General features: G+C 50.6%; 3 protein-coding genes across 3 annotated transcripts in view; 1 reads left to right on the top strand and 2 right to left on the bottom strand.

Moving 5' to 3' along the window:
• Window positions 1-1,826: 1,826 nt before the first annotated feature.
• Window positions 1,827-2,787, bottom strand: HOXD12 (homeobox D12). Its single transcript, XM_006866666.1, has 2 exons — window positions 2,211-2,787; window positions 1,827-2,065 (listed from the first exon to the last, which is right to left on the bottom strand). Exons 1-2 carry the CDS (start codon window positions 2,785-2,787, stop codon window positions 1,827-1,829), a joined length of 816 nt encoding a protein of 271 aa, XP_006866728.1.
• Window positions 2,788-7,575: 4,788 nt separating this feature from the next.
• Window positions 7,576-9,389, bottom strand: HOXD13 (homeobox D13). Its single transcript, XM_006866665.1, has 2 exons — window positions 8,618-9,389; window positions 7,576-7,826 (listed from the first exon to the last, which is right to left on the bottom strand). The coding sequence occupies exons 1-2, from the start codon at window positions 9,387-9,389 to the stop codon at window positions 7,576-7,578; spliced, it is 1,023 nt and encodes a 340-aa protein (XP_006866727.1).
• Window positions 9,390-19,936: 10,547 nt separating this feature from the next.
• The window catches only part of EVX2 (even-skipped homeobox 2), a 3,658-nt gene continuing 385 nt past the window's right edge, over window positions 19,937-23,209 (top strand). The window contains exons 1-3 of the mRNA XM_006866696.1: window positions 19,937-20,363; window positions 21,323-21,591; window positions 22,861-23,209. Of these exons, the coding sequence (XP_006866758.1) occupies window positions 19,937-20,363; window positions 21,323-21,591; window positions 22,861-23,209 (1,045 nt within the window). The remainder of the gene's footprint in view (window positions 20,364-21,322; window positions 21,592-22,860) is intronic.

Genomic DNA, 23,209 nt, shown 5'->3' with positions numbered 1-23,209 from the left:
TCTGCCTGTGGCTTGCCCTCCTATAGATGTTTCATACACATTTTGTTCACAGGCTTTTTATACACCATTTCCTGACTGCCTTGGAAGCCATTTTCTCATTTAAAGAACAGTCAATGCTGACCATGAAACAGCAAGCAGGAAAGAAAAACAAATTCCGGTGTCCTCAGAAACATGAGGAGGGAATCAGAAGCTGTTTGAAAAATCAACATCAGCTCCCTCACAGTATAGCTGGATGCTGGGTATTTATTTCTGATCAAAACATTTCTGTCTGATATATACAAGCTATTGTTCTTAATCAAATCAAAACAAAACATGCATGACAACTACTAGATAGCAGAGAAATGCAGAAGTCAGTGGGAGTGAGTGGTGATCAGGGAGCCCTGTGAGGGGTTGGTTCACTCCTGGTTGAAGTTCTGGGTCACCACCAAAGCTATTAGACTTTTGTAAGGAATCTTGAATCCTAAGACTGTTGTGTATCTCGCTGGGAGTTGGGGGCGCTGCTTTGCAGAACAGGAGCAAGAAGAGACAGGGATGGTGACAGGAACTTGATGACCCTTTGGTTCACTGAGGTTAAGGCTGAACACCTTGACAACCTGTTTCTCCCCCACTCCACCCCCCCAAGCCTGACTGGGACCAAGGCCTTGCAGGCTGTGCTGTGACTGGCCAGACACCAGGCTCTGAAACGGATGGTGGCTTGACCTCTGGTGGAGTCGACTGGGGGAGGAGAAGGTGAGGAAAGGGAAGCTTCAGGTCCTCTCTGCTCAGTCAAGAGCAATAAGGAGGAGCTGTGACTCTGAGGGGTCTCCTCTTTGCTTCCTGGATAGCTAAGCTTTTCCTTCTCTCTCCCAGTGGTGGTACTTTAAGGTAATTCGAGAAAGAAAGATATGTTGACCTTTAGAAAGCCATATTTGCAGTCAGAGAGGAGGTCTCCCTTCTTCCTCCACATCTTTCTCTCCTTCCAATGCAACTGGGCCTCAAAGCAGACTGGCAGCTCCCCTCACCAGGGGTGAGAGCTGTTAGCTGTGGGTTCAGTTGCTGGGTGCATCAAACAGCCTACATGTGTGTGGAAGTGAGAGAAGAGGGGGATTTTGTAAGTCTTGTCTGGACATTACCCTAGCCTAGGGAAGAATTCTCCAGCCCACTCCACCCAGTTGGAGGGGTTCAGTCCAGTCTGCATTCCAAGGTTGTCTCTGAGTTTGTCTGGCCACCCCTCCAATCTCCTCCCCTTTGTTTCTGAAGTCTGAAGGTCTAGGGTGGCTTTTGTCCTCTCAAACCAGCCTGGGCAGATAGGAGGGGGAAGGTAGCACCCTTTCCTTCCTCCACTGGAGATCTTGGCTTTGCTTCAGTCTTGGAGAGACCAAATCAGGCTGCAACCTTGTCTACTCGGTCTAAAAGCCGTCCTAAATTCACTTCCACTCTGAGCTCTAGCTAGGTGCCTGCTAAATGCAGAAGGGGCTGGGAGAGGGAGAAAGGAAGACTAACCCGGAGGAAACGGAAAAATCCAAGTATAAAGCATCGAAAATGAATCTGATGTAAACCACCCGACCCAAAGCCAGGACAGGTGACCATAGGTTCTTCCGAGGAAGCCTCAAGATCAAGGTTGTGCTGTGACTCGAACGCGCATCAAATACCACTGAGATAGAGGGGAAAGAACAGAGTGACCTGGTCTCAAAATCTCCTGGTGGTTTTGGGGCTGGAAATTGTGGGGTGTGGGTGTGCGGGGAACCAGCAGAGAAAGGGCCAAAGGAAAAGTCCAGCCCCAGCTCCTCCCCACGCCAGGCCTCAGCCCCAAATGGCTGAGCAAGCCCGGCTGCGGCCTCCGGCGCCTAATAGAGCGCCAGCGCCTGCTCACGCAGCACTACGCGCTTCTTCTTCATGCGCCGATTCTGGAACCAGATTTTGACCTGCTGGTCACTGAGGTTCAGCCTGTTGGACAACTCCTTGCGCTTCTGACGGTTGATGAATTCATTGAGGAGGAATTCGTTCTCCAGCTCAGCAATCTGCTGCTTCGTGTAGGGTTTCCGCTTCTTGCGGGCCCTCCCCGGGGCCGCCCCCCACGGCAGGCCTGCAACACAGCCCCAGCCCACATCAGCTCAGCCCTCTCCCAGTCGCCTGCCCGCCCCCAGCGGCTCCCTCCCCTACACTCTCTCCCATCCATCCCACCTCCCTTCCCTGCCCAGACTGGCCCAAGGAGCATGGCCACCGTTTACCGTCGGTCAGCGAAGGTCTCAGGCAAGAGGCGACGCTGGTCGCCTGCATAGTCATGTTCAAGTTGAGCGGGCCTTTGGCGTCGTCCTTGAAACTGGCGGCAGCACAGGGGGTCCCGTCTAACAAGGTGGCAGAGCTCGCCGCCGCGCGGCCCACACTCGCGTAGTCGTACTTGGTCACTTTGAGGGAAGCGGACCCGGAGGCCAGGCTAGACTCGGGGACGAAGGGCGGCCGCCCACGGCCGCGTTCCTCAGGCCCAGTGGCCGCGTCGGGAGTATAGAACTTGGCCTGTTCTTCGGTTCCGTCTTTGGCGCTCGGGGGCTGTAGGCCAAGGCACCCGGAACCGGTCAAGTAAGACTGAGAAAAGCCACCGAAGGCTGTGGCGCCGGCTGGCTGTGCCGGGGCGCAGGAGGCGGGCGCAGTGGCCCAAGGCAGCGCGCCGCGCGGGTACGAGATGGGGGGAAGCGCGGCCAACTGGCCTCCATTCGGCCGCAAGTTGGAGAAGTAGAAGGAGTCAGGCGACTGTAGATTCAGAAGCGAACCCACATAGCCCGCTCTGTAGAGACTGCGCTCACACATCTCCAACAAAGGGCCTCGGCTGCACTCGCAGCAGTATTTAGTTACAACCGGGAATAAGAGGACAGGCTCAGACGATTGGACAAAACTTTGCTTGCAGGTTCTTCAAAGCCGGTCATTTCAGCACCGCCTACATCCCCCGACCCATTTCCCCCCCTTCAGGGTATTATGATAACACCCGCAATATTCGTTGGCGAACGGTGAGGCTGCCCTGCAGCGACCAGGGATATTGAGCGAGGTCGAAGACTTCTGGGCCCGGTTTCAGAGATTGGGGGTATCGGCCAGAGGGCGCCTTTGGCTCAGCTGTCCCTTGGGACCCTTTCTGGTCTTGAATGGCTTTGCCATTTCCCATGGGTTACCTGGGCCCGGCTTATTTCTAGGTTGTGGCTGAGGCCTTTTTCCAATAACGCGTGCCCCAGGGCTTGTCCTGAGGGGCCCCCAGGCCTATCTTTAGCAATGCCACTTATAGCTCCATCCCCACCCTCCATAGAAGCTCTCTGGAATGACTTCTGTGCCAGGGCGGGATATAACAGCGTAAAACTGCTTGCTGAAAGCGAAGAAAGGCACCACAAACGCTGCCCAAGTTTTGAGCTCAGAGGAGACTTCACTCCTGTGCTCCTAGGGAGTCGCCATCCAGATCCATGGAGAATGCCGACCCAGGGTACAAGCAGCTTGATGATTTGCCAGTCTGACCAAAGATACATTTCTCCAGGAGTCACCTTGACAACAACACCCTGTAAACCACAACTCCCAGGTATCCATCCAACCCGTGGTTGGCAGAGCAGGATGAGTTCCCTCCACAGGGTGTGGAAAAGCAGAAGAACCAGAGCCACCGGCTGGAGAACAGCAGGGCATACCGAGGAAGCCAGCTAGCAGCAATTCTTGATCGGAATTCGAGGGTCCTGCGAACACAGAGGCGAGTGGGGTAGCGCTGTCTTCTCGGAGGACCAGGGAAGTGTTGTGCGCAGACCTGGCGGCACGCCGTCCGGTCTGGTCAGCAGGCTAGGGGTTCTCCCCTTCCGTCATAGACCTCCAGCGACCTTGTGATGGACGCCCGCCCCAGCCTGCAGCCCTCCCCGCGGCTCCGAAGCCAAGCTGGAATTGGTTAAAGCTGCCAGCTCTGGGAGAGACCACACAGGCGCCGCCGGAGGGCAAGGCTGACCACCGCGCGGCGACTTTATTGTGTGAGTTATGGCGACCAATTGGGCGGCTCTAGGGAACGCAAACGACTTCTTCCTCCAGCTCTAAGACGAGGCGGGGTGGGGGGGGGGGGGGGGAGGGGGCAAGGCCAGGACTCCTCAGGGCTCCACTCATTTCCCTAAGAGCTCAGTCTTACAGAGATGCAAAGCTACAGATCCTTTCATGCGGATCTTTACCTTAATTCTCAGGGACTTAAAGTACTCAGGTTTCAGGCCCCAATAACCCCTCATTTTGGGGAACCATTTCGGTTCTCAAGGTACCGAAGCTTCCCCAGATCCTAACCTTCAGGGATCCATCCATAACTGGCTGCAGTTTCCCTTCCTCCCAACTCAGAGCACTGCAATTCTCCCAGCACCCCAAGCCCAGGAATACCTCCTCGGAATCCTTGAACAATCTCATAGCGGCAGTTTGCCTCTCGGGAGAAAAGACCGAAAGGAACTAAGTGAGAAACAGAAAATACTGTACTCCTTCTGTTACTCCTTGGCCCCAGACAGAACCCAACCGCCCCATTTTATCCCCTGGGTTTATGAGGCCGCGCAGGCAAGGTCAAATGCAAGGAGCCGGGAGTAGAGGACTTGAAGGCGGGGGGTGGAGGGTCCGGTGGGGTGGGTGGGAGCTGGGGTTTAGGAGACTTGGCCTGTGAGAGGAAGAATAGGAAAGAGGATTTGGACGCGGAGCTGAAAAGCGAGCTTCGCCAATGCCGCCGAACGCCCAGGAGATGGCGAGCGCGCTCCACGCCTGGAGAGTCGCCGCCGCACAGTCAAGATCAACAGTGAAGAGCAGCGTGAACAGCCTGGGGTTGCCAGCCCCTTGCCGTCTCTGCCCACTGCCAGGCGCGCCAGAGAACCTCAGAAAGCTAGAGATCCTGAGGGCAAAACTAATCCGGGCAGCGGAACCAGAGGGACCCTGCGAGCTGCCGAGCGCGAGGAAGTGTCGCGGCCACCCCATTGTCTGGCTGCGTGTCCAGCCTCCAATACAACTTTCAGCATTTACATCTCGCGTAATGCGTGGGCCTCTGTCCCCCATAGGCGGCAGGTTTCTGAGATGCCTTCCCTGCGGCCTCTGGATATCCAAGACTCAACTCCCTCCCGCCTCCCGGGCTCCGCGTGAGTCTCCCATCCAGGGCCTGGCCACTCGCCGGCTCCTTTTCTCCCGCCGCAATTGGGAATATAAAAAGAACGTATATAAACAGCTAAATCTTCATCTGTTATTGATTTAGCCGTCAATTCAAATTCCACCGGAGAGCATTTGAGCGCAGTTTGAAATCTCCGACAAGCCTCCCATTTCTCCAATGCGGAGGGCATGCAAACTCAGATGAAAAGAAAACCCCGAGGCAATCCCCCACCCAAGATGGGGAAACCTAAGAAATGTACCTGGGAAATGGAGAGAGGCCTAGGAGTCTGAAATTTCCAAAAAATAGGGGGCGGGGGAGGGGGAGGATCAGCGAAGGGGAAGAAGGAAAAACAGGCCCCTTTAAGATGAAAACACGTATTTGTGAGAAAAACAATAAAAAGAAAATGTTAGCGATCTTTCCAGAGACCATGTGTCCTCATTATCAGGGATTATTTATTTTCCGGAGATAGAATTGCAGTCACTTTCTATTTTTCAATTAAAACGAAGTTGGTCGCCCACAGTCAGCTCTAAGACATGAAAGAAATAAAACTGAGCCAGAGAAAACGAAAGTAGCTTTCAGGCCTTGGGTCTCAGCGCTTTCTCGAAAAGCCCTAAGGAAGGCCTGGTGCCAGAGTTTACATATTGTATGAGGTTTTGTGTTTAAGTTACAGATCGCAAAGTAAAGTTAGTCACCACTAAACTGGTTGAGCTGGGCGCTAACAAAGACAAGTCACTCTCAGCGGCCATTTCCCTGAGTGGCAAAAGGCCTCAAAAAGAAAAGTTCCTAGTAACTACAAATTGTGTCTAGATGTTTAGGGTGTAAAATTATGGCTTCTTTTTCCTATTGTTAAATATGTGTCTGTCCTTCTAATTTCATGATCTTTCTAGAACAGAAAATTATAATGACCTTTCTAGATGAAAAATCCCCCCTCCCACCCAATCAAGTTTTTCTATAGCTAGGCACACAAGTACTGTTGATGTTAAATTAAACTATTTGAATAAATTAATGATACTGAAAGAGCAGTAAAATTTTATTACACTTTTGGGTATTGTTTTGGTAAAAAACAAAATCACTTTAGACACCACAAATGATACCTTCATTGAAAGATATTCCTACTTATGCTAAGGCTATGGGAATGTAGGCAGAAAATGGTGTAAACGGGAGCATGGAGGTTTCAGAGACTAAATTTCAGAGAATAAGTGTCCTTCATGTATATATAGAGAACACAAGTGTGTTCCAGACAGCAAGATTTTATAATAAATAAGAATATAAAAAGAAAAGAAAACAAATGTATAAAGACACAGAGGCAATATGAGAGTTCTGTTTATTTGCATCTCCCTAGGAGTAAACCGTGATTTTTAAACGTCTGAAGCTCAACCTGTGTATTCCAGCTCACAGACATTGCATCTACAAAAATAAACTCTCAGTTGTATAAATATGCAGCACTTTAAAAGTCATTACTTATTGTCACTTTCAGAAACATATTCCTTTTTTTTTCTTCTTGGACCTTAGAACTCCAGGAATCTTTCACTTTTGTTAAATGCTTTGAAGCTCCACAAGAAACCACAAATGCATTTGTTCCGTCAAGTTCTGAATCGGTTTGTGTATAAATGTCCCCTTCCATGGTCACAGTGCTGTAGCCTCTTTCTGGAGACTGAGTTCCCACAGGCCCAAGGCCAAGAAGAGGGGGACGGACCACTTATACCAAATATCAGTGGTCCTGCCAAGTGCAGTCATTTAAATATCCGCTTCTAGAACTGGAAAAATGAAGGCACCCTTGAAGACACACTTATTTTCAAATTAAAGATTATACTAAGCAAAGTGTATTAAAACCACACAACTAAATCAGCAAATGAAAGACCTAAAATCTTCATTCTATTATCAATTCTATTCAAACAGGTAGCTGTCTTTAAAGCCACTACAGTACCTTCAGCCTCTGGTTTTAGACTTTTGTGGGTGACCCAGAGCACTACCAGCCCAGGGCTGTTTCCACTTGCCTCAGGGGGACTGAGGAGAGCTAATGATTCAATTACCCAATTATAGGATATGAATGACTGCAAATTGTTCTGCCTTAATGGATTATGAAGATAATCAGTGCTGGAAACAGACATATAAAGTTATTTTAAAAACGAAACTCTAAAATCCGGATGACACTTCTGAAATTCATTTGGTAGGATTATTAAAAACATGTCAAGTCCTTTATATACTGGCCTGGAGGGAGAAACAGAACATTAAAAATGTCATAAAAATAAACCTAGACAAGAAAAAAGCCAATAATAAACAAGCAAGGAACAGAACTACAAATTCAGGTTGGGCAGCAAAAGATTTTAGAGCCAGATATGGGAAAGAGGAAAAGAAATTCACAAAGTTTGCCACCACTGGCAAGAGTTTGGGAATTAAATACATATTCAAGTCTTTCAAAAAGTTTTTTGGAGACAACTTAAGATGTTTAAACTCTCTGGGCAACCTGGCCCATATCAGGAGACAGTGTCTTTGAGTTTGGAGACGATTTTCTTGTCCTTCACTCTTCGGTTCTGAAACCAAATGGTCACTTGTCTCTCAGATAGGTTCGTGGCAGCCGAGATTCGCCGCCTCTTGTCCTTGTTAATGAACTTGTTAATGGCGTACTCGTTCTCCAGTTCTTTGAGCTGCAGTTTGGTGTACGGCACCCTCTTTTTCCTTCCCCTGCGGTAGACACACATGTCTGGCTGATTTAGAGCCACATCCCCTGGCATAAAAAACAGAATGGGAAAAATTAGAGTGGAGTATGGAGTGTTCAGCTGGGGACTATGGGTGTACATTTTAGGGTATGAGTACAGTGAATAAAGAAAAGCTTGCTTATACTTTATTATTATTTACACAGACATTATTTATAAGTTATTAAGGAAATATTTTTGTACTTCAAAGTGAAGGCAGATTGGATGGATCTTCATGATTTCTCAAACTGGCATTTTAGCAAACCTGCATGTTAACAATTTTATGGCATGCTTATTGGTGAATGTTCACACGAACCGTTTCTGCAAGCACGGGTCACACACACAAACACAGACCAAAACCAACACACAACCCAAACCCACATCTTTTGCTGAATCTTTCATTTCCTGTGTATCTGTGTTTGAAACTTGTGGGTTATAAGATTTAGTCGCACCCTGGGACAGTAATGTACTATTAAAATGGGGATACAACATTGTGACACCTCTTAGCTTTGAGGCCTTGTTGGGTAAGAGTAAGAGGCCCAAGCAAAGAGTCTCAATTTTAGAGGGAAAATATGCTTATGCGTGCGCGCGCGCGGGCACACACACACACACACACACACACACACACACACACACACACACACACGAAGGAAAAGAGTGTGAGCAACATAAAACCTAAGGAGGAATTTACAGATTTCACACAAGCCCGGCAAACTCTGTTCCACTTGACCAAGGGTCTGGTCCACTTCCAAAGAGAGGGGACACTCCTAGTCCTTTCTTTCCCTTTCCCTACCTCCTGGTCTCTTTTGCTCCATCTCCCTACCTGGAAAGGATGATTTCCAAAAGTGGGAGCCCTGTGGCTGGTCCTTGGCACAGTACACCTGGCTGTTCCACCCGTTGGCCAGCGTCCAGGACTGGTAGCCCTCCATGGAGATGTACGCTTCATGTCGAGGCTCCCCGGATCCGAAGGTGGACACCATGTCGATGTAGCCAGGCACATGCTGGTAGGGGCTTGTATAGCCCTGGTAGAAGGACACCTCCTTGGCGCGCGCGGGCACTTCGTTGGCCGGAACGCTGCCACTGGCCAGGCCGGACACGTCCATGTACTTCTCCACTGGGAAACCTCCCAGAGAGGCGTGCGGCGACGATTTGAGAGCATTCTGCTGTAAGCCCATGCCGTGTGACATGCGGCAGCTATAGTAGCCGTTGCCGAAGTGGTAGCCGTAGCCCAGTGCTGGGGTTCCCGGGGGCGCTGCAGCGGCAGCGGTGACCGCGGGAGCCGGACACTCTTTGACCGGAGGAGCCTCCGGGCGAGCCGCGGTCACAGTCGAAGATGACGACGAGGTGGAGCCCGCGCGCTCAGAGGCCCCGGGATAGGTGAAGCCCGAGGCCGCTGCTGCCGCTGCTGCTGCCGCCGCTGCTGCTGCCGCCGCCGCCCGACCCGAGTGCGCCCCGGCGAAAACAGGCGCGGAGAGGAAACTGCGGCACTGTCCGGGCGCCGCCGCCACTGAGGAGGAGGAGGAGGCCGGGGCGGCCCCGGTGGCTCCGGTGTCCGCCCGAAGCCCGTCCATGTCCCAACTCCCGGCGCGGCTCATGGCCAGTCCTGGCCCGGTCCCGGCCCCGGCCCTGCACAGGACACCATGGCGCAGCGCGCCTCCTCCCTCTTCTCCTTTCTTTCCCGTTCGCCCGCTCCCGCCCTCTTTCTCTCTCCCACTCTTGCTCTGAGAGCCTCCCGCCTCCCTCCCGCCCGCCCTTCAACAGGTTAGTTCATCGCGGGACGTTTATAAAAACGAAGTTCAGGTTGGGAGGGGGCCTGAGCCGGTTGGGGGGCCGCCTTCCGCCCCGAGGGCGCCCGGCGGGGACTGCGCCATTGGCTGTGCGGGGCCACGTGGGGGTGGGGGCGCGGGGGAGCCTGGCTTCAGGCCCCAGCCCGGTCGGACCCACCCACCCCCGGTCCCACCCCTCCCCAGCCCCTTGAGCAGCCCACCTCCCCCGCCCGCCCTCTCCCGACCCAGGCCCTGGCTCAGCAGCCACCCCCACGAGCTGATTGCGCGATGGCCCATCCCAGGCCCAGTCTGCAACTGCAGCGAGCAAGCCCCGAGGCCTGCTCCTTGTCACTGGCCCGGCTACCTTTTGCCACCTCTCTTCGCCTCTCGGAACAGCATAACTAAACGATGCCAAAGGACAGAGATGGTCAGAATGTGAAAGAGATCAACTTTTACCTTGTTGCGTAACCCTTTGGATTAGTCAATTTCTAGGCCCTAAACCCGAGGGAGTTCCTATACCAGGCATTTGGGAGTCTTGGTGTGTCGCTGCGGGTTAATACGCTGGACTGCAAGGTCGATTTGAACTGCAAGGTCGGCGGTTCAAGCTCACCAGCCGCTCCTTGGAAAACCTATACAGGAATCGGAACCTACTCCACACACTTAACAATAACATCCGGCATTTTGGAGTGGCGCTGTACGATAAGCACTGAACTGCCAAACACAAAATAGGTAGTTCAAATCCACCAGCCAGCCACTCCTTGAAAACCCTATACAGGTTCGCGCTGAGTTGGATCTGACTCAATGGCACTTAACAACAACCGAACATTTTAGGCATGGTATCACAGAGATTTCTACGAATCAAGCCGTGCGCAATTGGGGCTGATACTCCGGAAACACACATCCTGTTCTCCCGGGAAATTCCCACTAAACGCTTTGGGGGCTGACGGTAAGACTTACAAGTAAAACAAGCTAACGAAAGACCTGGCCTTGACCCATCTACCTGAGCGAGAAAAGTCCCTACTATACGTCTCCACCCTCTAACCAACAGTGTCGCCTCCCAAGCTGGACTCCCTGGTCCCAGCATGGTCCCCCTTACTCCGCAGAAACACCCAGTGGAGAGCACCTGGAAGAAGGCCGCTAGTCGCCTGTAGGGAAGCTTGTGTACCCCGCAGCGAATCAGCCCCTAGCGTTTTTTTTTTTTTTTTTGTAGTCACCGCCCGTCACAGCCAGTTATTTACACCAATTAATTGAAAATTTCACTTTCCCAGGGACTTTTGTTTCACTTTCTTTTCCAAGCTGCCAACTACAGAGAACTGAGAGGGGGCAAATTAAGAGGGCTCTTTTCCCTAACAAATTCAGAGCTTCAGAAGGCGCAGCCCACAACAACATGGTATGATTTCTAGGTGATGGAGTGGGCTCAAAGCAAAGCTAACTAAGTTGGGCCCAGTTCTAGGGGCCTGGTGCTAGGGAGCTGGGAATCACAGCCCTGACCCCTCCTCATTCTTCCCAGTCATTCCTCAATCAAAAAGCCCCCACCCGACCCATCATCTTCTGATCTTCACCATTAAGGTGTATGTGAACCCTGCTATGACTGTAGACTCTGTTCGCCTTAGAGTAACATTAAATCTGATGAGCTAAGGGTGCTGGTGTTAGTGTGGAACTCCTTAGAGTGAGCCCATTTGGTTCTCTGGCATCAACTACCCAGGGCAGCCCAACTGTAAGAAAATTGCTCTCCTGAGCCTGTGATTGGTGAGGCCAGTGTGTCTCCTATCCACACTGTTCACAGACTCAAGACAGTCTCTGACTGAGGCAAGGAGAAGAACCAGGGAGGCCATCCTGGCCTGGTATGGCAAGGTAGACTGCCAGTGGTGGAATGTTGACATCAAAATGCAGTACTATAAAATGCTCAAATGGAAGGGATATTAGAAAGAAAAGGGGGAAAAAAAGAGAAATTTTTATCTTTTCGAACCCTAAGACATGTTTCTGATAAAATTTGAGTGTTTGCTGGTGGCAATAGGCACTAACAGTTTGTTGATGAGATTGTCACTATTAGGAAGAAGGTGAAAGTTCTTAACAGAATGGACATTAACGAAAGGCCAGGTGATGAAGTTGATGACTTTTTGCAAGAGTTTGGCTGGGTCCTCTATCTACTTTAGGTACCAACCACACCACAGGTGCCACTTTCAAATGCTTTCATTTTCCTTATTGTTCTCTGGGAGGAAAACTATACCAATTTTTAAAAAAGAAGAAAAAATACTTTTTTATGACTTTCTATGATTTCAAAACTAATTCTTCAAAAATATTTCTAAGGCATAACTGGAGCCAATGAAATTTCAGGTTTCTAAAACCCAGTGTCCTTGCGGTTTTGTGTTGTGCTGGACTTCTGTTCCGTATTCCAACTGATAAATGTATCTTAATGACTGATTATATCTTAAAAAATGAAGAAAATAAAATTAGTGTGGAATGAAAACCTTATAAAGTTTTGTGATTTTTAGATAGCCTGTCACTTGTGGTTTAATGTTCAATGTAGTAAATTAAGTTAGCAAGTTGGAACTGATGCTCTGGTTGAAAAACCTTGAACTTCCCCGTTTGACTTGGGAGGTTTCTGCCCACTCTAATGGATGGATGTTCAGAGATTGGGCAGGTTTTGAACAAGAAAAACATTGTCTATTGCTCTCCTCCTGCTGAACTTGCCCCCAGCATAGCAAAGCCCCAGCTCAGTTAGAGGAGTTTCCCTTAGAAAAGGGGTCTCTAAAACCTAGCAAGTACATCAAGATGGATCATAGGACTCTGACTGAAAACCAGGCAATGCTGGACTACTTTGCTTACGAACTAAGGTGTAATAAACAGGAGTAGGTAGTAGAGGAAGTTTGAGACTGACTTTGTAGAAACAATTCATTTTGCTCCTATACCCTATGCTCCAGCTTGACTTCAGGTTCAATCTTAATAGACTGAACTTTTTCTCTAGCTGGCCAGCCATCTGATTCCTGTGTATACATATTTATAAACTACCAACGGTTCCGTGGGAGAAAGATGAGGTTTTCTGCTCCCGTAAAGATTTACAGCCTCAGAAACCCTGTACAGGGTCGCTATGAGTCGGAACCGACTCCATGGAACATAACAACAACAATGGGTTGTCTATGTTGGGGCTTTAACAACACAAACAGTCTTTGTTAAATGTGAATCCTTTTCAGTCAGATGTCTCTAAACACTGAAGTGTTAGTTCTTGAAGCCAGTTTTGCCACCTTTCCTAATTTCGGAGAGGACCACTCCCAGTGGTACTTCATTGCCCAAAGTCCCACTTTGCCAGAGTGAGTGAGATCAACTTTGCCATTCGCTTCCATCAGTTTTCTCCTCTCCTACAAGAAGCCTTTCTGAAAGTCACATCTTCTCTTCTCCCCCTTGTAGGTAAGTTTTGAAACCATGTCCTTCCCTGCCCTGGGTTGGGGAATGGGAAGATGCAGGCTGTAATTTAGATTTAGTGGAGAAAATAAATTACCCTACTTGCCAAGACAGCAATGGGCTCAATTAATTCACGGCCATTAGAACTCCTACCAGAGTGGGTCTTTGAGATGCCTTAGAAATCATTTTCCTTAATGGCCACAAGCAGGAAGTGCAAGACACCTTCCTAATTAACTTGTAAGAAACAAAAGATTCGGAGCAGAAATCTCAATTCCAAAGTAAAGTCTTACACCCAGAGGAAATGGCCAGACAATATTCACCCCCCAAATCCATGCCCTGCCACCTTTGGAAATAATTTTCCTTCTCTATGTAATAAATATCTTGTTGGTTTTCACTTAAACTATAACTGTCAAGAGATTTTTTTTTTTTTTTTTTTTAAGGAACCTGGAGTGAAGAAAGGAGGACTCTAGCAAAAAACAGTGTAAGGAAGCCCTGTGTATTTTTTTTTTTTTTTTTTTTTAAGGAACCTGGAGTGAAGAAAGGAGGACTCTAGCAAAAAACAGTGTAAGGAAGCCCTGTGTATTTCTGAGATGGATTTTGTTTGGGCTTAACAACACAATAAAAAAACCCACCTCTACTGCCAGCAAGTAAAATTTGACTTATAGCCATGCTATTGGACTGAGTAGATCTGCTCTTTAGGGTTTCCAAGACTATATATAAGTCTTCAGAAAGCAGAGAAGACATCTCCGTTAAAAGCAGAGCTCTTAAACACTGAGTCACCAGGGTTCCTTAACAACAGAATTCTTGTTGTTGTTGTTAAGTGCCCTGCAGTCGGTTCTGACTCAGCAACCTTGTATAGGGTTTCCAAGGAGCAGCTGATGGGTTTGAATTGGCGACCTTGGGATTCAAAGTCCATCGCCTACAGCACCACACCAAAAGTCCTAACAATAGAATTAGGTTTTATTAAATGAAAACAATCATCTGGAACAAAACAACAATTAACAAAACCTTTCTAAACTCGAAGGTGATTTGCAAACCAGTTTTCTTTCCCTCAGGGCAGGGCACACTTATTTGGGATGGAAAGAACTCCAGTGTTGGTGGGAATTTTGCTTCAAGAGTCCTAACTGCAATGGACATGCGGGATGGTGAGTTCAGAGTTTAAAGATTTGGCAGTTCTATGATTTTTTTTCCCTAGAAAATAAAAGCTGTGTCCCCCAAGCAATTTTCTGCTGCTAGTCCAACATCTCACAAGTTGCTTTCCATATACACTTTCTGGACAATACTATTGTTAGCTTAAGGAGCTCTGGTAGCGTAGTGCTAACCTCAATATCAGCAGTTCCAAACTACCAGCTGTCCCGCGGGAGAAAGATGAGGTTTTCTGCTCCGGTAAAGATTTGCAGCCTCGGAAACCCTGTGCAGGGTCATTATGAGTCGGAACCGACTCCATGGTACTTAACAACAACAATTGTTAGCTTTAAACTCCAGTAAGTTCTTACTCTGTCACTTTGAACCCTTGAAGATGGAGGAACGTAAGTCAGCCGGTCTCTCCATTCTCTGTAGGGGATCCACGTCGTGGTCACCCGCAGGGCTAAGTGTGGAGTGTGATGGGGATTCAGCTTCTCAGCCCGGTGGCCCGCAGTTCCCCACGCTCGGCACTAGATGTCCCTGCAAGTTTTTCTGCCATGTCTGAGGTTGCGCGCGCTCAAGGCAGACGACCCATCTGTAGAACTTCAGAGTTCAGGGACAAAGAGCCACCCGCTCACCCCAGGTGGTCCCGGGTGGTGCGCAGAGTTGTAGGGAGCAGGAAGAAGAGACAGAAGCAATCAGAGAGACCCCCACAAGACAGACGTAGCACAGCCGGCTGGGGGATGGCAGCATGAAGTCGCCAGTATTAAGCCAACATTGGAGTCAGGAAACCCGGCGTCTTACCTTCTAGACAGAAACCTCCAATCACCAGCCGCACTTAGTCTAAAGAAACCGTGCCCAGGGTTCGCAGCCCCAGGCTCTAACCCTCCCGCCTTCTCACCAGTCCCTGCAATCCCAGTCCTCAGCAGGCCACTGGCTCTGGGGCCAGCGTGGCCCTAAATCCTCTGCGCGGAAGAGAGGAATCAGGACCAGACGGTCTCCGGGCTCCGCCACAGCTCGGGTTTTACCAGCGCCGCCTCCCTCGGCCAGCCGGGACACATTTTTATTACCTGCAGACGCAGGCTCAGAGTGTTTACCACTTCACCACGGAGAACCCGCCGCTGGCCAAGAAATAAATATTTAGTCTGGAGGCCTAGCAAAAACATTTAGGCTTCTTTCATGTCATTCCTCCTTTCTAGCAAATAGTTCTTTTCAGTCTATATGAAGAAAGTCTTCCTCCCCACCAAGACATCTTAAAAATTCCTGCTAGGGAATAGACACGGGATAGCTTGGGTGTTGGGGAGGGGGGCAATATACAAGTAGGGAGATGGGAATGGAGGAATAAAGCAGATGGGAGAACAGACAGGTAGGAATGAGCTAAATGGGACAGAGGTAATAAATGATATAGGCTCAGCCTTTGGAACAACAGGGCTCTGGGATACAGAGACTGGGACATGGTTGGAATGGGGAAAGCGGGGGAATAATGTTGAGATGCTTGGCTGACTCTTGAACCTTGGTTTTCCATGCATTATATTATAAAACAATCACCGGACAGCAGAGGGAGGAATAACCAGAAATACCATCATAGAAAGCTTGTAAGTCTGTCTTCTGCCTGGAACTGGCTGGAATACCTAAAAAGGGGGTACAATATGTCCAGTATAGGGATGGGCAACTTGAACATTGGCTACCCAAAATGGGGGGAGGGATACAAAGGTAAGAAGTGACTGGCTTACAAGCTTTCAAGAGGGATCCTGGATCGACAGGGCGGGGAGGAGGATGGAGTCTCAAGTGAGTAATATCCAACCTGTCTAGGAAGGGCTGATGAAAAGAAATGCAGATGGGTCTCTTGTGATGCAGGGGTGAATAATTGTTATCAGGATGGATTGTGAGGACTGGAAAGGTAAAGGTGGATATTTTATAGCAAGGAGGGATGTGATTAACCTTTCAGTCTAGGAGCGAAGGCCTCTGGGACAAACACTGGAGAAGACCAGAAATCGGGACCCCACCCAGAGAAGCAGCGAGGCCTGAGATGGAGACAGAGAGGATGACATGAAGAGATGGAGTGGCTGAGGACTTGAGATCCAGGGAGGGAGGGAGCTGTGTGCTGAGGACCGTGGGGAGAGGGGGGGGGGCATGCGGGGTATAACCTTTGGTTGGGTGATGATGCATGGACAGGATGGTAACTATGGCAGTGAAACTATGTGTGATAGAATGAGTGTAAAGCTAATGTTCCCTCATGTAAACTATCACACAATAAAAGGGGGAAAAAAATTCCTGCTAAACTGCATGGGCATAGGTTGGATACTTGTCATCTTATTTTATTGTGTGGGACCTATACCTTGGAAGTGGGTCGAAATCCTTGGCGACCAGAGACTGTGTCTAAAAACTGGGGGCATTTGACAGGCCCTTTCCCATTCTAGATATTCCGGGAAAGTGCAAGATTTGGGCATTTCACTGATAAACATCAACAGAATAGCACACATCGTCTCAGGACTATATATAGACTCAGTGTTTCGAGGTAGGCCTGTATTAAAAGAAGAAACATGCAAAATGAGAAAATAAACCAAAAATGTTGCCTAGACCTTTTAAACTACCCTATTTATAACAATGTGATATTACCTGAGGTAAGTTTAAAACATGAGCAAATCCCTGATCCTCTTTGCTCATCTTTGGAAAATGAATAAGGATCTGAAAGGAGAGTTACTGTGATCTTTAGATGAAAGTACTTGGACTTGCATAGTAAAGTACTGTGTATGGTAGACAGTGCTACTATTAATAGTAGTTACGGATTCTAAATAAATTAAAGGATATTAAATATTGGATTGAAATGTTCACTGTGTCCCATGTAACATTGTCTGCTAACTACAGTTTGGTGGAAAAATTATATCTATCTTTTACTGAGTCGTTTCTTAACACTCGAATGTACTTTTGTAATAAACGTGCTAGTGTACGTAGAATAAACGTGCTAGTGTACGTAGAATAAACGTGCTAGTGTACGTAGCGTTATTTAAAAGGTGTAAAATAGTTTCAAAACCACTAATGAATGAAGGTGTGTCACCGAGAAATCGTGTTTTCCCGTCTCCACACACTGGGGCTTTAGTCGGATTTGGCGCAGCATCGGGGACTGACGGTGAGGGGTCTCAGTGAAACGTAGGGAGGAAGTGGGGACCCACGAGTCAGGTGATGGGGGAAGGGTCGCCATGCTCCTTAGCCCGGGGCGACGGGTTCAGCGATTGAAAAGCTGCACACAGTCGCCGCAAGCGCGAGGGAAACAGACGGGGGCGCCAAACGACAGCAATAAAGGCATCCGCAGACTTCCGCCCAGGCAGCGCCTCCACTGCCCCCCCCCCACTAGCCTCGGGCCTCCCACCGTCTGCCTCCCACCCGCCCCAGCTGGACCAAGGTGCCCCATTCAGTCCGGAACCGGCCGAGGAGCAAGCAGAGACCCTGGGGAGGTTGGGGATTGGGTTCCTTTCCTATCCCGCTGAATCCGCGCCTTCCCCCACCCCGCAACTTCGTGTGGCAGGACTCTGGTGGTGGAGTTGGGCGCCGGCCTAGGGTGCCAGGAGGGGGTTATAGAGGGGCGTCCGATGGTTGAGCGCAGACTCAAGTTAGTAGTGGCCGGAGAGCAGAACAGAGGGGGCCGGGATGGTAGCGAGCTCACAGCCGGGTGGCAGCTGGGGTCGGGGTGGAGGCGGACTCTGGGTCCAGTCACCATCTAGGTTCCAGGCACTGTCTCACATAACCCCCACCCCACCCACGTACATACGGAGCTTTCCGTTTCTCACCTTGAAGGAAAACTTCGTTTATTACCTTCAAGAGGTAGAACTGATTTTCGAAGCAAAGTGCGTGTAGTTGAACTAAATTTGCGCTGAGGGGGAACCAGAGGGAAACTTTTGGCATTGACTATATGTGTGTATATGTATATAAATATACTTCACACTTGGCTTCCCATTACATTCTTGACGCGCCCCCAACGGGGTCCAAGGTTAAAAGGAAAGTGCCAACAGCGAGACTGGCAAACAGAAGCAGGGTTTGACCCTACCGCACCTCGAAGTACTGGGTGTGGCAAGAGGCAGAGGGAGGGGGCCCAGTAGGGGCCTGGGTTAGCGTTGGGGCGGGAATGCAGGACATGTTACCAGAGCCCAAATTGCCAGGCTCTTTCGGCTCGCGGTCCCATCACACTGTGTCCCGTCCCTGTCCTCCCTTGCCCTCTTTTGGTGCCCGTTCTTCTCTCGTTGGGCTGCTGGCGGGCGGGCACAGCGCATCGCATCGCAAGTCCGGGCAGGGTGGGGCGGAAGCGCGGAAGGAGACGCACAGCGGCCTCGAGGGAAGATTGATCTTCGTTAAAATGGTTGCCACCGGCGTCATTATAACCATCAATGTTATCGCCCAGAGGCTCAGCTGCCTAGCTGAGGCAGCGAGGAGCAGCAGCGAGGCTGGTCCCGTCTCGGCGACGAGAATTCTCACCGCCACAGGTAAGAGGGGGGCGGGGGCAGGGGAGGACGGCGGAAGGAAGGCGTGCAGGGTGGGGAAGGTGGTCTGGAAAGAAGGAAGAGTCTCCACTTCCACCTTTGAACTCGAACTCAGACGACTTCGCCACAAATAATTCGATTTGAGAAGGGAAGGGGAAAGCTGGCAACGTAAAAAGTGGATTTGGGGTGGCCCATCTGGCACTGTAAAGCGCGACTGTTTAATTCTGCTATCAAATGATCCTGTCGAGTTCATTCTCCTCAGGGACAATGCGTAGGTGAGAAGCCCGTCAGAAGGATTATAAAAGTAAGAAACCCGGAATTTTGAGTTCAGAGTTCTTTCTGCAAACAGTGTTAGAAAATCAGAGGACCTAATGATTTCCGTTTGGATGCGCCGGCCCAATGCACCGGCCACGTAGCAAGAAAGCTCTTTCAAAACTACAGGAAATTCCTCCTGTCTCCCTCTTTCTTTCCCTCGTTCTCTGTCTCTCTTTCTTTCTCATTTTGTGGAGAAAGCCGGGCAGACACCGAGAAGTAGGGAGAGAGAACTAATTCAGCGTCCTATTTGTTAAATAAAATACATATTTGATTCTGAATCCAAAAGGATAAGTAATGTAGAGTGGAGCGCATGGTCTCCTTACGCAACTCTTCCTGCATCCTCCCCCTTGCCCTCCCTCTTCTCACGCCCCCAGCTTGTAAATGTTTAAAAAAAAAAACAAAAAAAAAAACCCCTCCCTTCCCAACGATCTACTCTGTAAACTCAAAGCATTATCTATTATTTAACATGTATCTGTGTCCGAGGAAAAATGAGGAAGGCGCTGCATGATTAGGACCTAAGGGGCAACCCAGCAAACTGAGAGCGTAATGATGCCCCTAAATGAAGGGGGAAATGTGCCGCGGCGCGCTCTATTAATCAGACTGTCAATTTCACCCCCGAGGCCAAACCCCTGGGCGAGCAGAGCGGGTTCGGAGAGAGCAAAGGACCGGAGCCTCCATCCTCAGTTCTTGTCTCTTCTTTCCTCCTACCTGGATCTATTTGTCTGCTCCGAAGCCACCTTCATTACCCACTGACAGGAGCGTGTATTTATTTGCTTATAAACCTGTTACAATAAATGATTATTCGAACGGCGTCATTCGTACCTTAATGACGAGCAGGCGCTACTTTTTGATGAATGACATCTCGGGCTCAGAAGGATGTATGGGTCATTTTGACCAGTCATTCCCTCGCTCTGGCATCCCACAATTTTTCCGCCTCCCTCCAAAAGAGATAATAATATTTAGAGGCACTCGCTGGGGCTGAATGAGAATTAGCCCTAGGCGCAGTCCATCATTAGGACGGTACAGTCTGGCCACTGTGACATTTTTTAGAAAGCTGAGATGATGGAAAGAATAAGAAAAGAGATGATTCTGATGGAGAGAGGGCTGCACAGCCCCACGGCCGCCAAGAGATTCTCCAGTTTGTCCGACTCGGCTGGCAATGCTGTGCTCGAGGCCCTGGAAAATTCGCAGCACCCGGCTCGCCTCAGCCCGCGCTTGCCGTCCGCCCCCCTACACGGCGCTCTAGGAGACCTCCCCGCCAAGGGCAAATTCGAAATAGACACTTTATTCAACCTGCAGCACCCGGGCAGCGAAAGCACCGTCTCATCCGAAATCACCTCCGCAGCCGACAGCCGCAAGAAGTCCGGTCATTATACCGAGGCGGCTGCCGAGGCCGATATGAACAGCGACGTGGAGGTGGGCTGCTCGGCTCTGCGCTCCCCCGGAGGCCTCGGGGCCGTGCAGCTCAAGGAAAACAATGGCAAAGGTAACCGCGCCGCCCAAGCCGCCGCCCTCCCGGCCCCATCCTCCCTGCTCCTCCGCGGTCCCCGCCGACCCTTCGGGTCCCTTTGCCCTTCTCCGACTCGCTGCACTCTCTACGGGAGCTGGTTCCTCCGTTGTCGGAATGATGTCGGGGGACCGTGCCCTCCGACTCCGTTCCTTGAGCGCCCCCAGCGAGGGGTAGGCCTGGGGCGCCAAGCCCGCGCGTCCGCTTCCTCTCCTGGGCCGGAGAAAAACGAATCTGCACACCCGTCCAAAAGCCCGAGCGAGTTGAGAGAGCCTGGGCCGGTAGCTGAATCACTCTCAGGGAAGGGCTCCCTGGGTAGCTGTTCCCAACTCTTTTGCCCACCGCCTCTGAAACCCCAGAGTCAGGTGAAGGGGTGTTTTTTCAGGGTAAATTGGAGGGAACTTCGCTGGCTACCTCTGCTCGACGCACGTAGGGTCCGCAGGAGAAAAAGAGGTGAAAAGTACATCTCACGCCTTAATGGCTCCAGTTTGAGTTGTTGCTGTTTTACAACTCTTAAAATAATTTTACCAAAACCCGAAAGACTGTCCAAAAAGGAAAGAAAAATAAAAAGGCTAAAGGCCGTGCAGAAAGCTGCCCGCGGTCTCCAGACTACTGCAAACCCAGAGCTTCCCAAACTGCACCCAGAGGTAGGCATTTTTCCTCATGAATTAAAAAATATATATGTATATTATATATATTTAAAAAAAGAAAAATCACAACCCAAAACCGTTCTCTAATTCCGGTCGTATTATTTGGTTATAAAGGGATCCCAAACTTTATTGATTGCATTAACGGCAGCGATTTGTAAGCATGACAGACCCTATCAATTCAGGCAGCGCCTCGACTTCAAGTCGCGGCTTCCCTCATCAGCGCGTGGCCCAGGCGCGGGGCTCAGGGTCCTCCAGCGACTCATGCGCTGTCGGCCGTTTCTTTGCTAGGGTACGCGGACAGCGGCTCCGCCGCGGGCAACACCACGTCGACGCCTGGCTCAGGCCTCGGCAACCTGCATGGAGGCGGCGGTGGCGGCGGGGGCGCGGCGCTGGGAGGTTCTGGCTCCGGCGCGGATCAGGTACGGCGCTACCGCACGGCGTTCACCCGCGAGCAGATCGCGCGCCTGGAGAAGGAGTTCTACCGGGAGAACTATGTGTCGCGGCCCCGCCGATGCGAGCTGGCAGCTGCGCTCAATCTGCCCGAAACCACCATCAAGGTATTGATTTCAGCTCGCGCTTGCCCAGGTCTTCCCTCCCTGGGGGCGTCTGGGCTGCTTATGTGGTTCTTTCCCCCTTTCCGCTTTTTGGGTGGGTACATTTAGCTGAGGGCCTGGAAACTCGCTGGGGGTAGTCACCAAAGGAGTTGACTTATTTTCCGACTGCCGAATCCAAAAGGTTGACCGGCCTGGCTGATCTGGGAAGGTCCCCAAATGGCGGCACCTCTGCCGCAAACGCTCCCCTCGCTGGAGCTTGCCCAGGCGCTCCTCTCCCATGCCCATGGACCCACTTGCCCCCTCGGTGGTGAAGTCGGCTGGCTTTGTTTCTCCAACGGAAGCCAGAGGTGAAACTTCATTTGTTAAAGAACAATCTTAGAGATTTATTTTCCACATAAATCGTTACAACATGGAGAAAAGGATACTGTATTTTAAAAAATCGATTGGGTTGAGAAAGTAGTTTCTTAAACATTTTTCTCTTTGGAAACAAGGGGAAAGGCAACCTCTTGGGGCAGGGGGAACACAACGAAATTGTCCTTATTGGCGTTAGGTGGTTAATTTTACTATAAACCAGGGAGAGATCTAGCCAGGAGGTTGGGCGCCTTCGTGAACCCTTCACGGGGGATTCACATTCTAGAATAGGAAATAGGAGACTCCCCACGGTGGTGCAGGGGTGTAGGAGCCTCTCTTCGGTTTAATCGAGCTCTTGCTTTAATTTAGGGTTGTGACGAATGATGTCTTTATTAGAAACTGTGTTGGGAGGGGTAGAAAAGTCGTCTTCTCAATTTAAGAAAGTGTTGCTCCAGCCCATCATTTTAGGAAAGGATCATCCCTTCAATATAAAAAGCAGACCCGAGCCCCTCAAGACCTCGCGCGGCTACCCTTTTAGACGAGCTGCGGCGGCAGCCTCTTCAAAGGCTGTCCAGGATCCTGGTACAAATTTCAGAATCGAGAGACCGGTGTTTAGTGAGGTCAGGCAGATGGATGGTGGGAGGGGCAGGAAGGATTGGATGGGAACGAAAAAAGCAGCAAGCGACAAGGGAGCAAGAGCCGCAGGCGCCGCAGCGGGGGAAGACTTTGTGGTCTGGGGACTGTGTCCACGCTTGTCCCAACTGCTGTTCACACTAGTCCCAGCTGAGCCCCCGGCGGAGATTCAGGGATGGGCCCAGTCTGAGGAGAGTGGCCCCGGAGGGGCCGGCAAAACTGGAGTGGGCCCGGGGCCACCGAGCTCTCCCTAACCCGGGCCGCCGCGCCGCTCCGCTCTTCCCGCAGGTGTGGTTCCAGAACCGGCGTATGAAGGACAAGCGGCAGCGCCTGGCCATGTCCTGGCCGCACCCAGCCGACCCCAGCTTCTACACCTATATGATGACGCACGCGGCCGCCACCGGAAGCCTGCCCTACCCCTTCCACTCGCACGTGCCGCTGCACTACTACCCGCACGTGGGCGTCACCGCAGCGGCCGCTGCAGCCGCGGCCTCGGGCGCCGCTGCAGCCGCCTCATCACCCTTCGCCACTTCCATCCGCCCGTTGGACACCTTCCGAGCCCTCTCACACCCTTACTCGCGACCTGAGCTGCTGTGCAGCTTCCGTCACCCGGGCCTTTACCAGGCTCCCGCCGCCG

This window comes from Chrysochloris asiatica, unplaced genomic scaffold (assembly GCF_000296735.1).
Source record: "Chrysochloris asiatica unplaced genomic scaffold, ChrAsi1.0 scaffold00094, whole genome shotgun sequence".
In the NCBI taxonomy this organism is placed as follows: domain Eukaryota; kingdom Metazoa; phylum Chordata; class Mammalia; order Afrosoricida; family Chrysochloridae; genus Chrysochloris; species Chrysochloris asiatica.
Note: the sequence above shows the minus strand (reverse complement) of the source record. Positions and strands in the feature narration are given on the sequence as shown.

What these genes read in the sequence shown, in the direction of transcription:
- HOXD12 (XM_006866666.1), bottom strand. Translation starts at nt 2,787, where the DNA reads ATGTGTGAGCGCAGTCTCTACAGAGCGGGCTATGTGGGTTCGCTTCTG. An exon ending in GAGACCTTCGCTGACCGACG is followed by an intron (nt 2,066 to 2,210) that starts GTAAACGGTGGC and finishes GCTGTGTTGCAG; the next exon opens with GCCTGCCGTGGGGGGCGGCC.
- HOXD13 (XM_006866665.1), bottom strand. Translation starts at nt 9,389, where the DNA reads ATGAGCCGCGCCGGGAGTTGGGACATGGACGGGCTTCGGGCGGACACC. An exon ending in TTGGAAATCATCCTTTCCAG is followed by an intron (nt 7,827 to 8,617) that starts GTAGGGAGATGG and finishes TTTTTATGCCAG; the next exon opens with GGGATGTGGCTCTAAATCAG.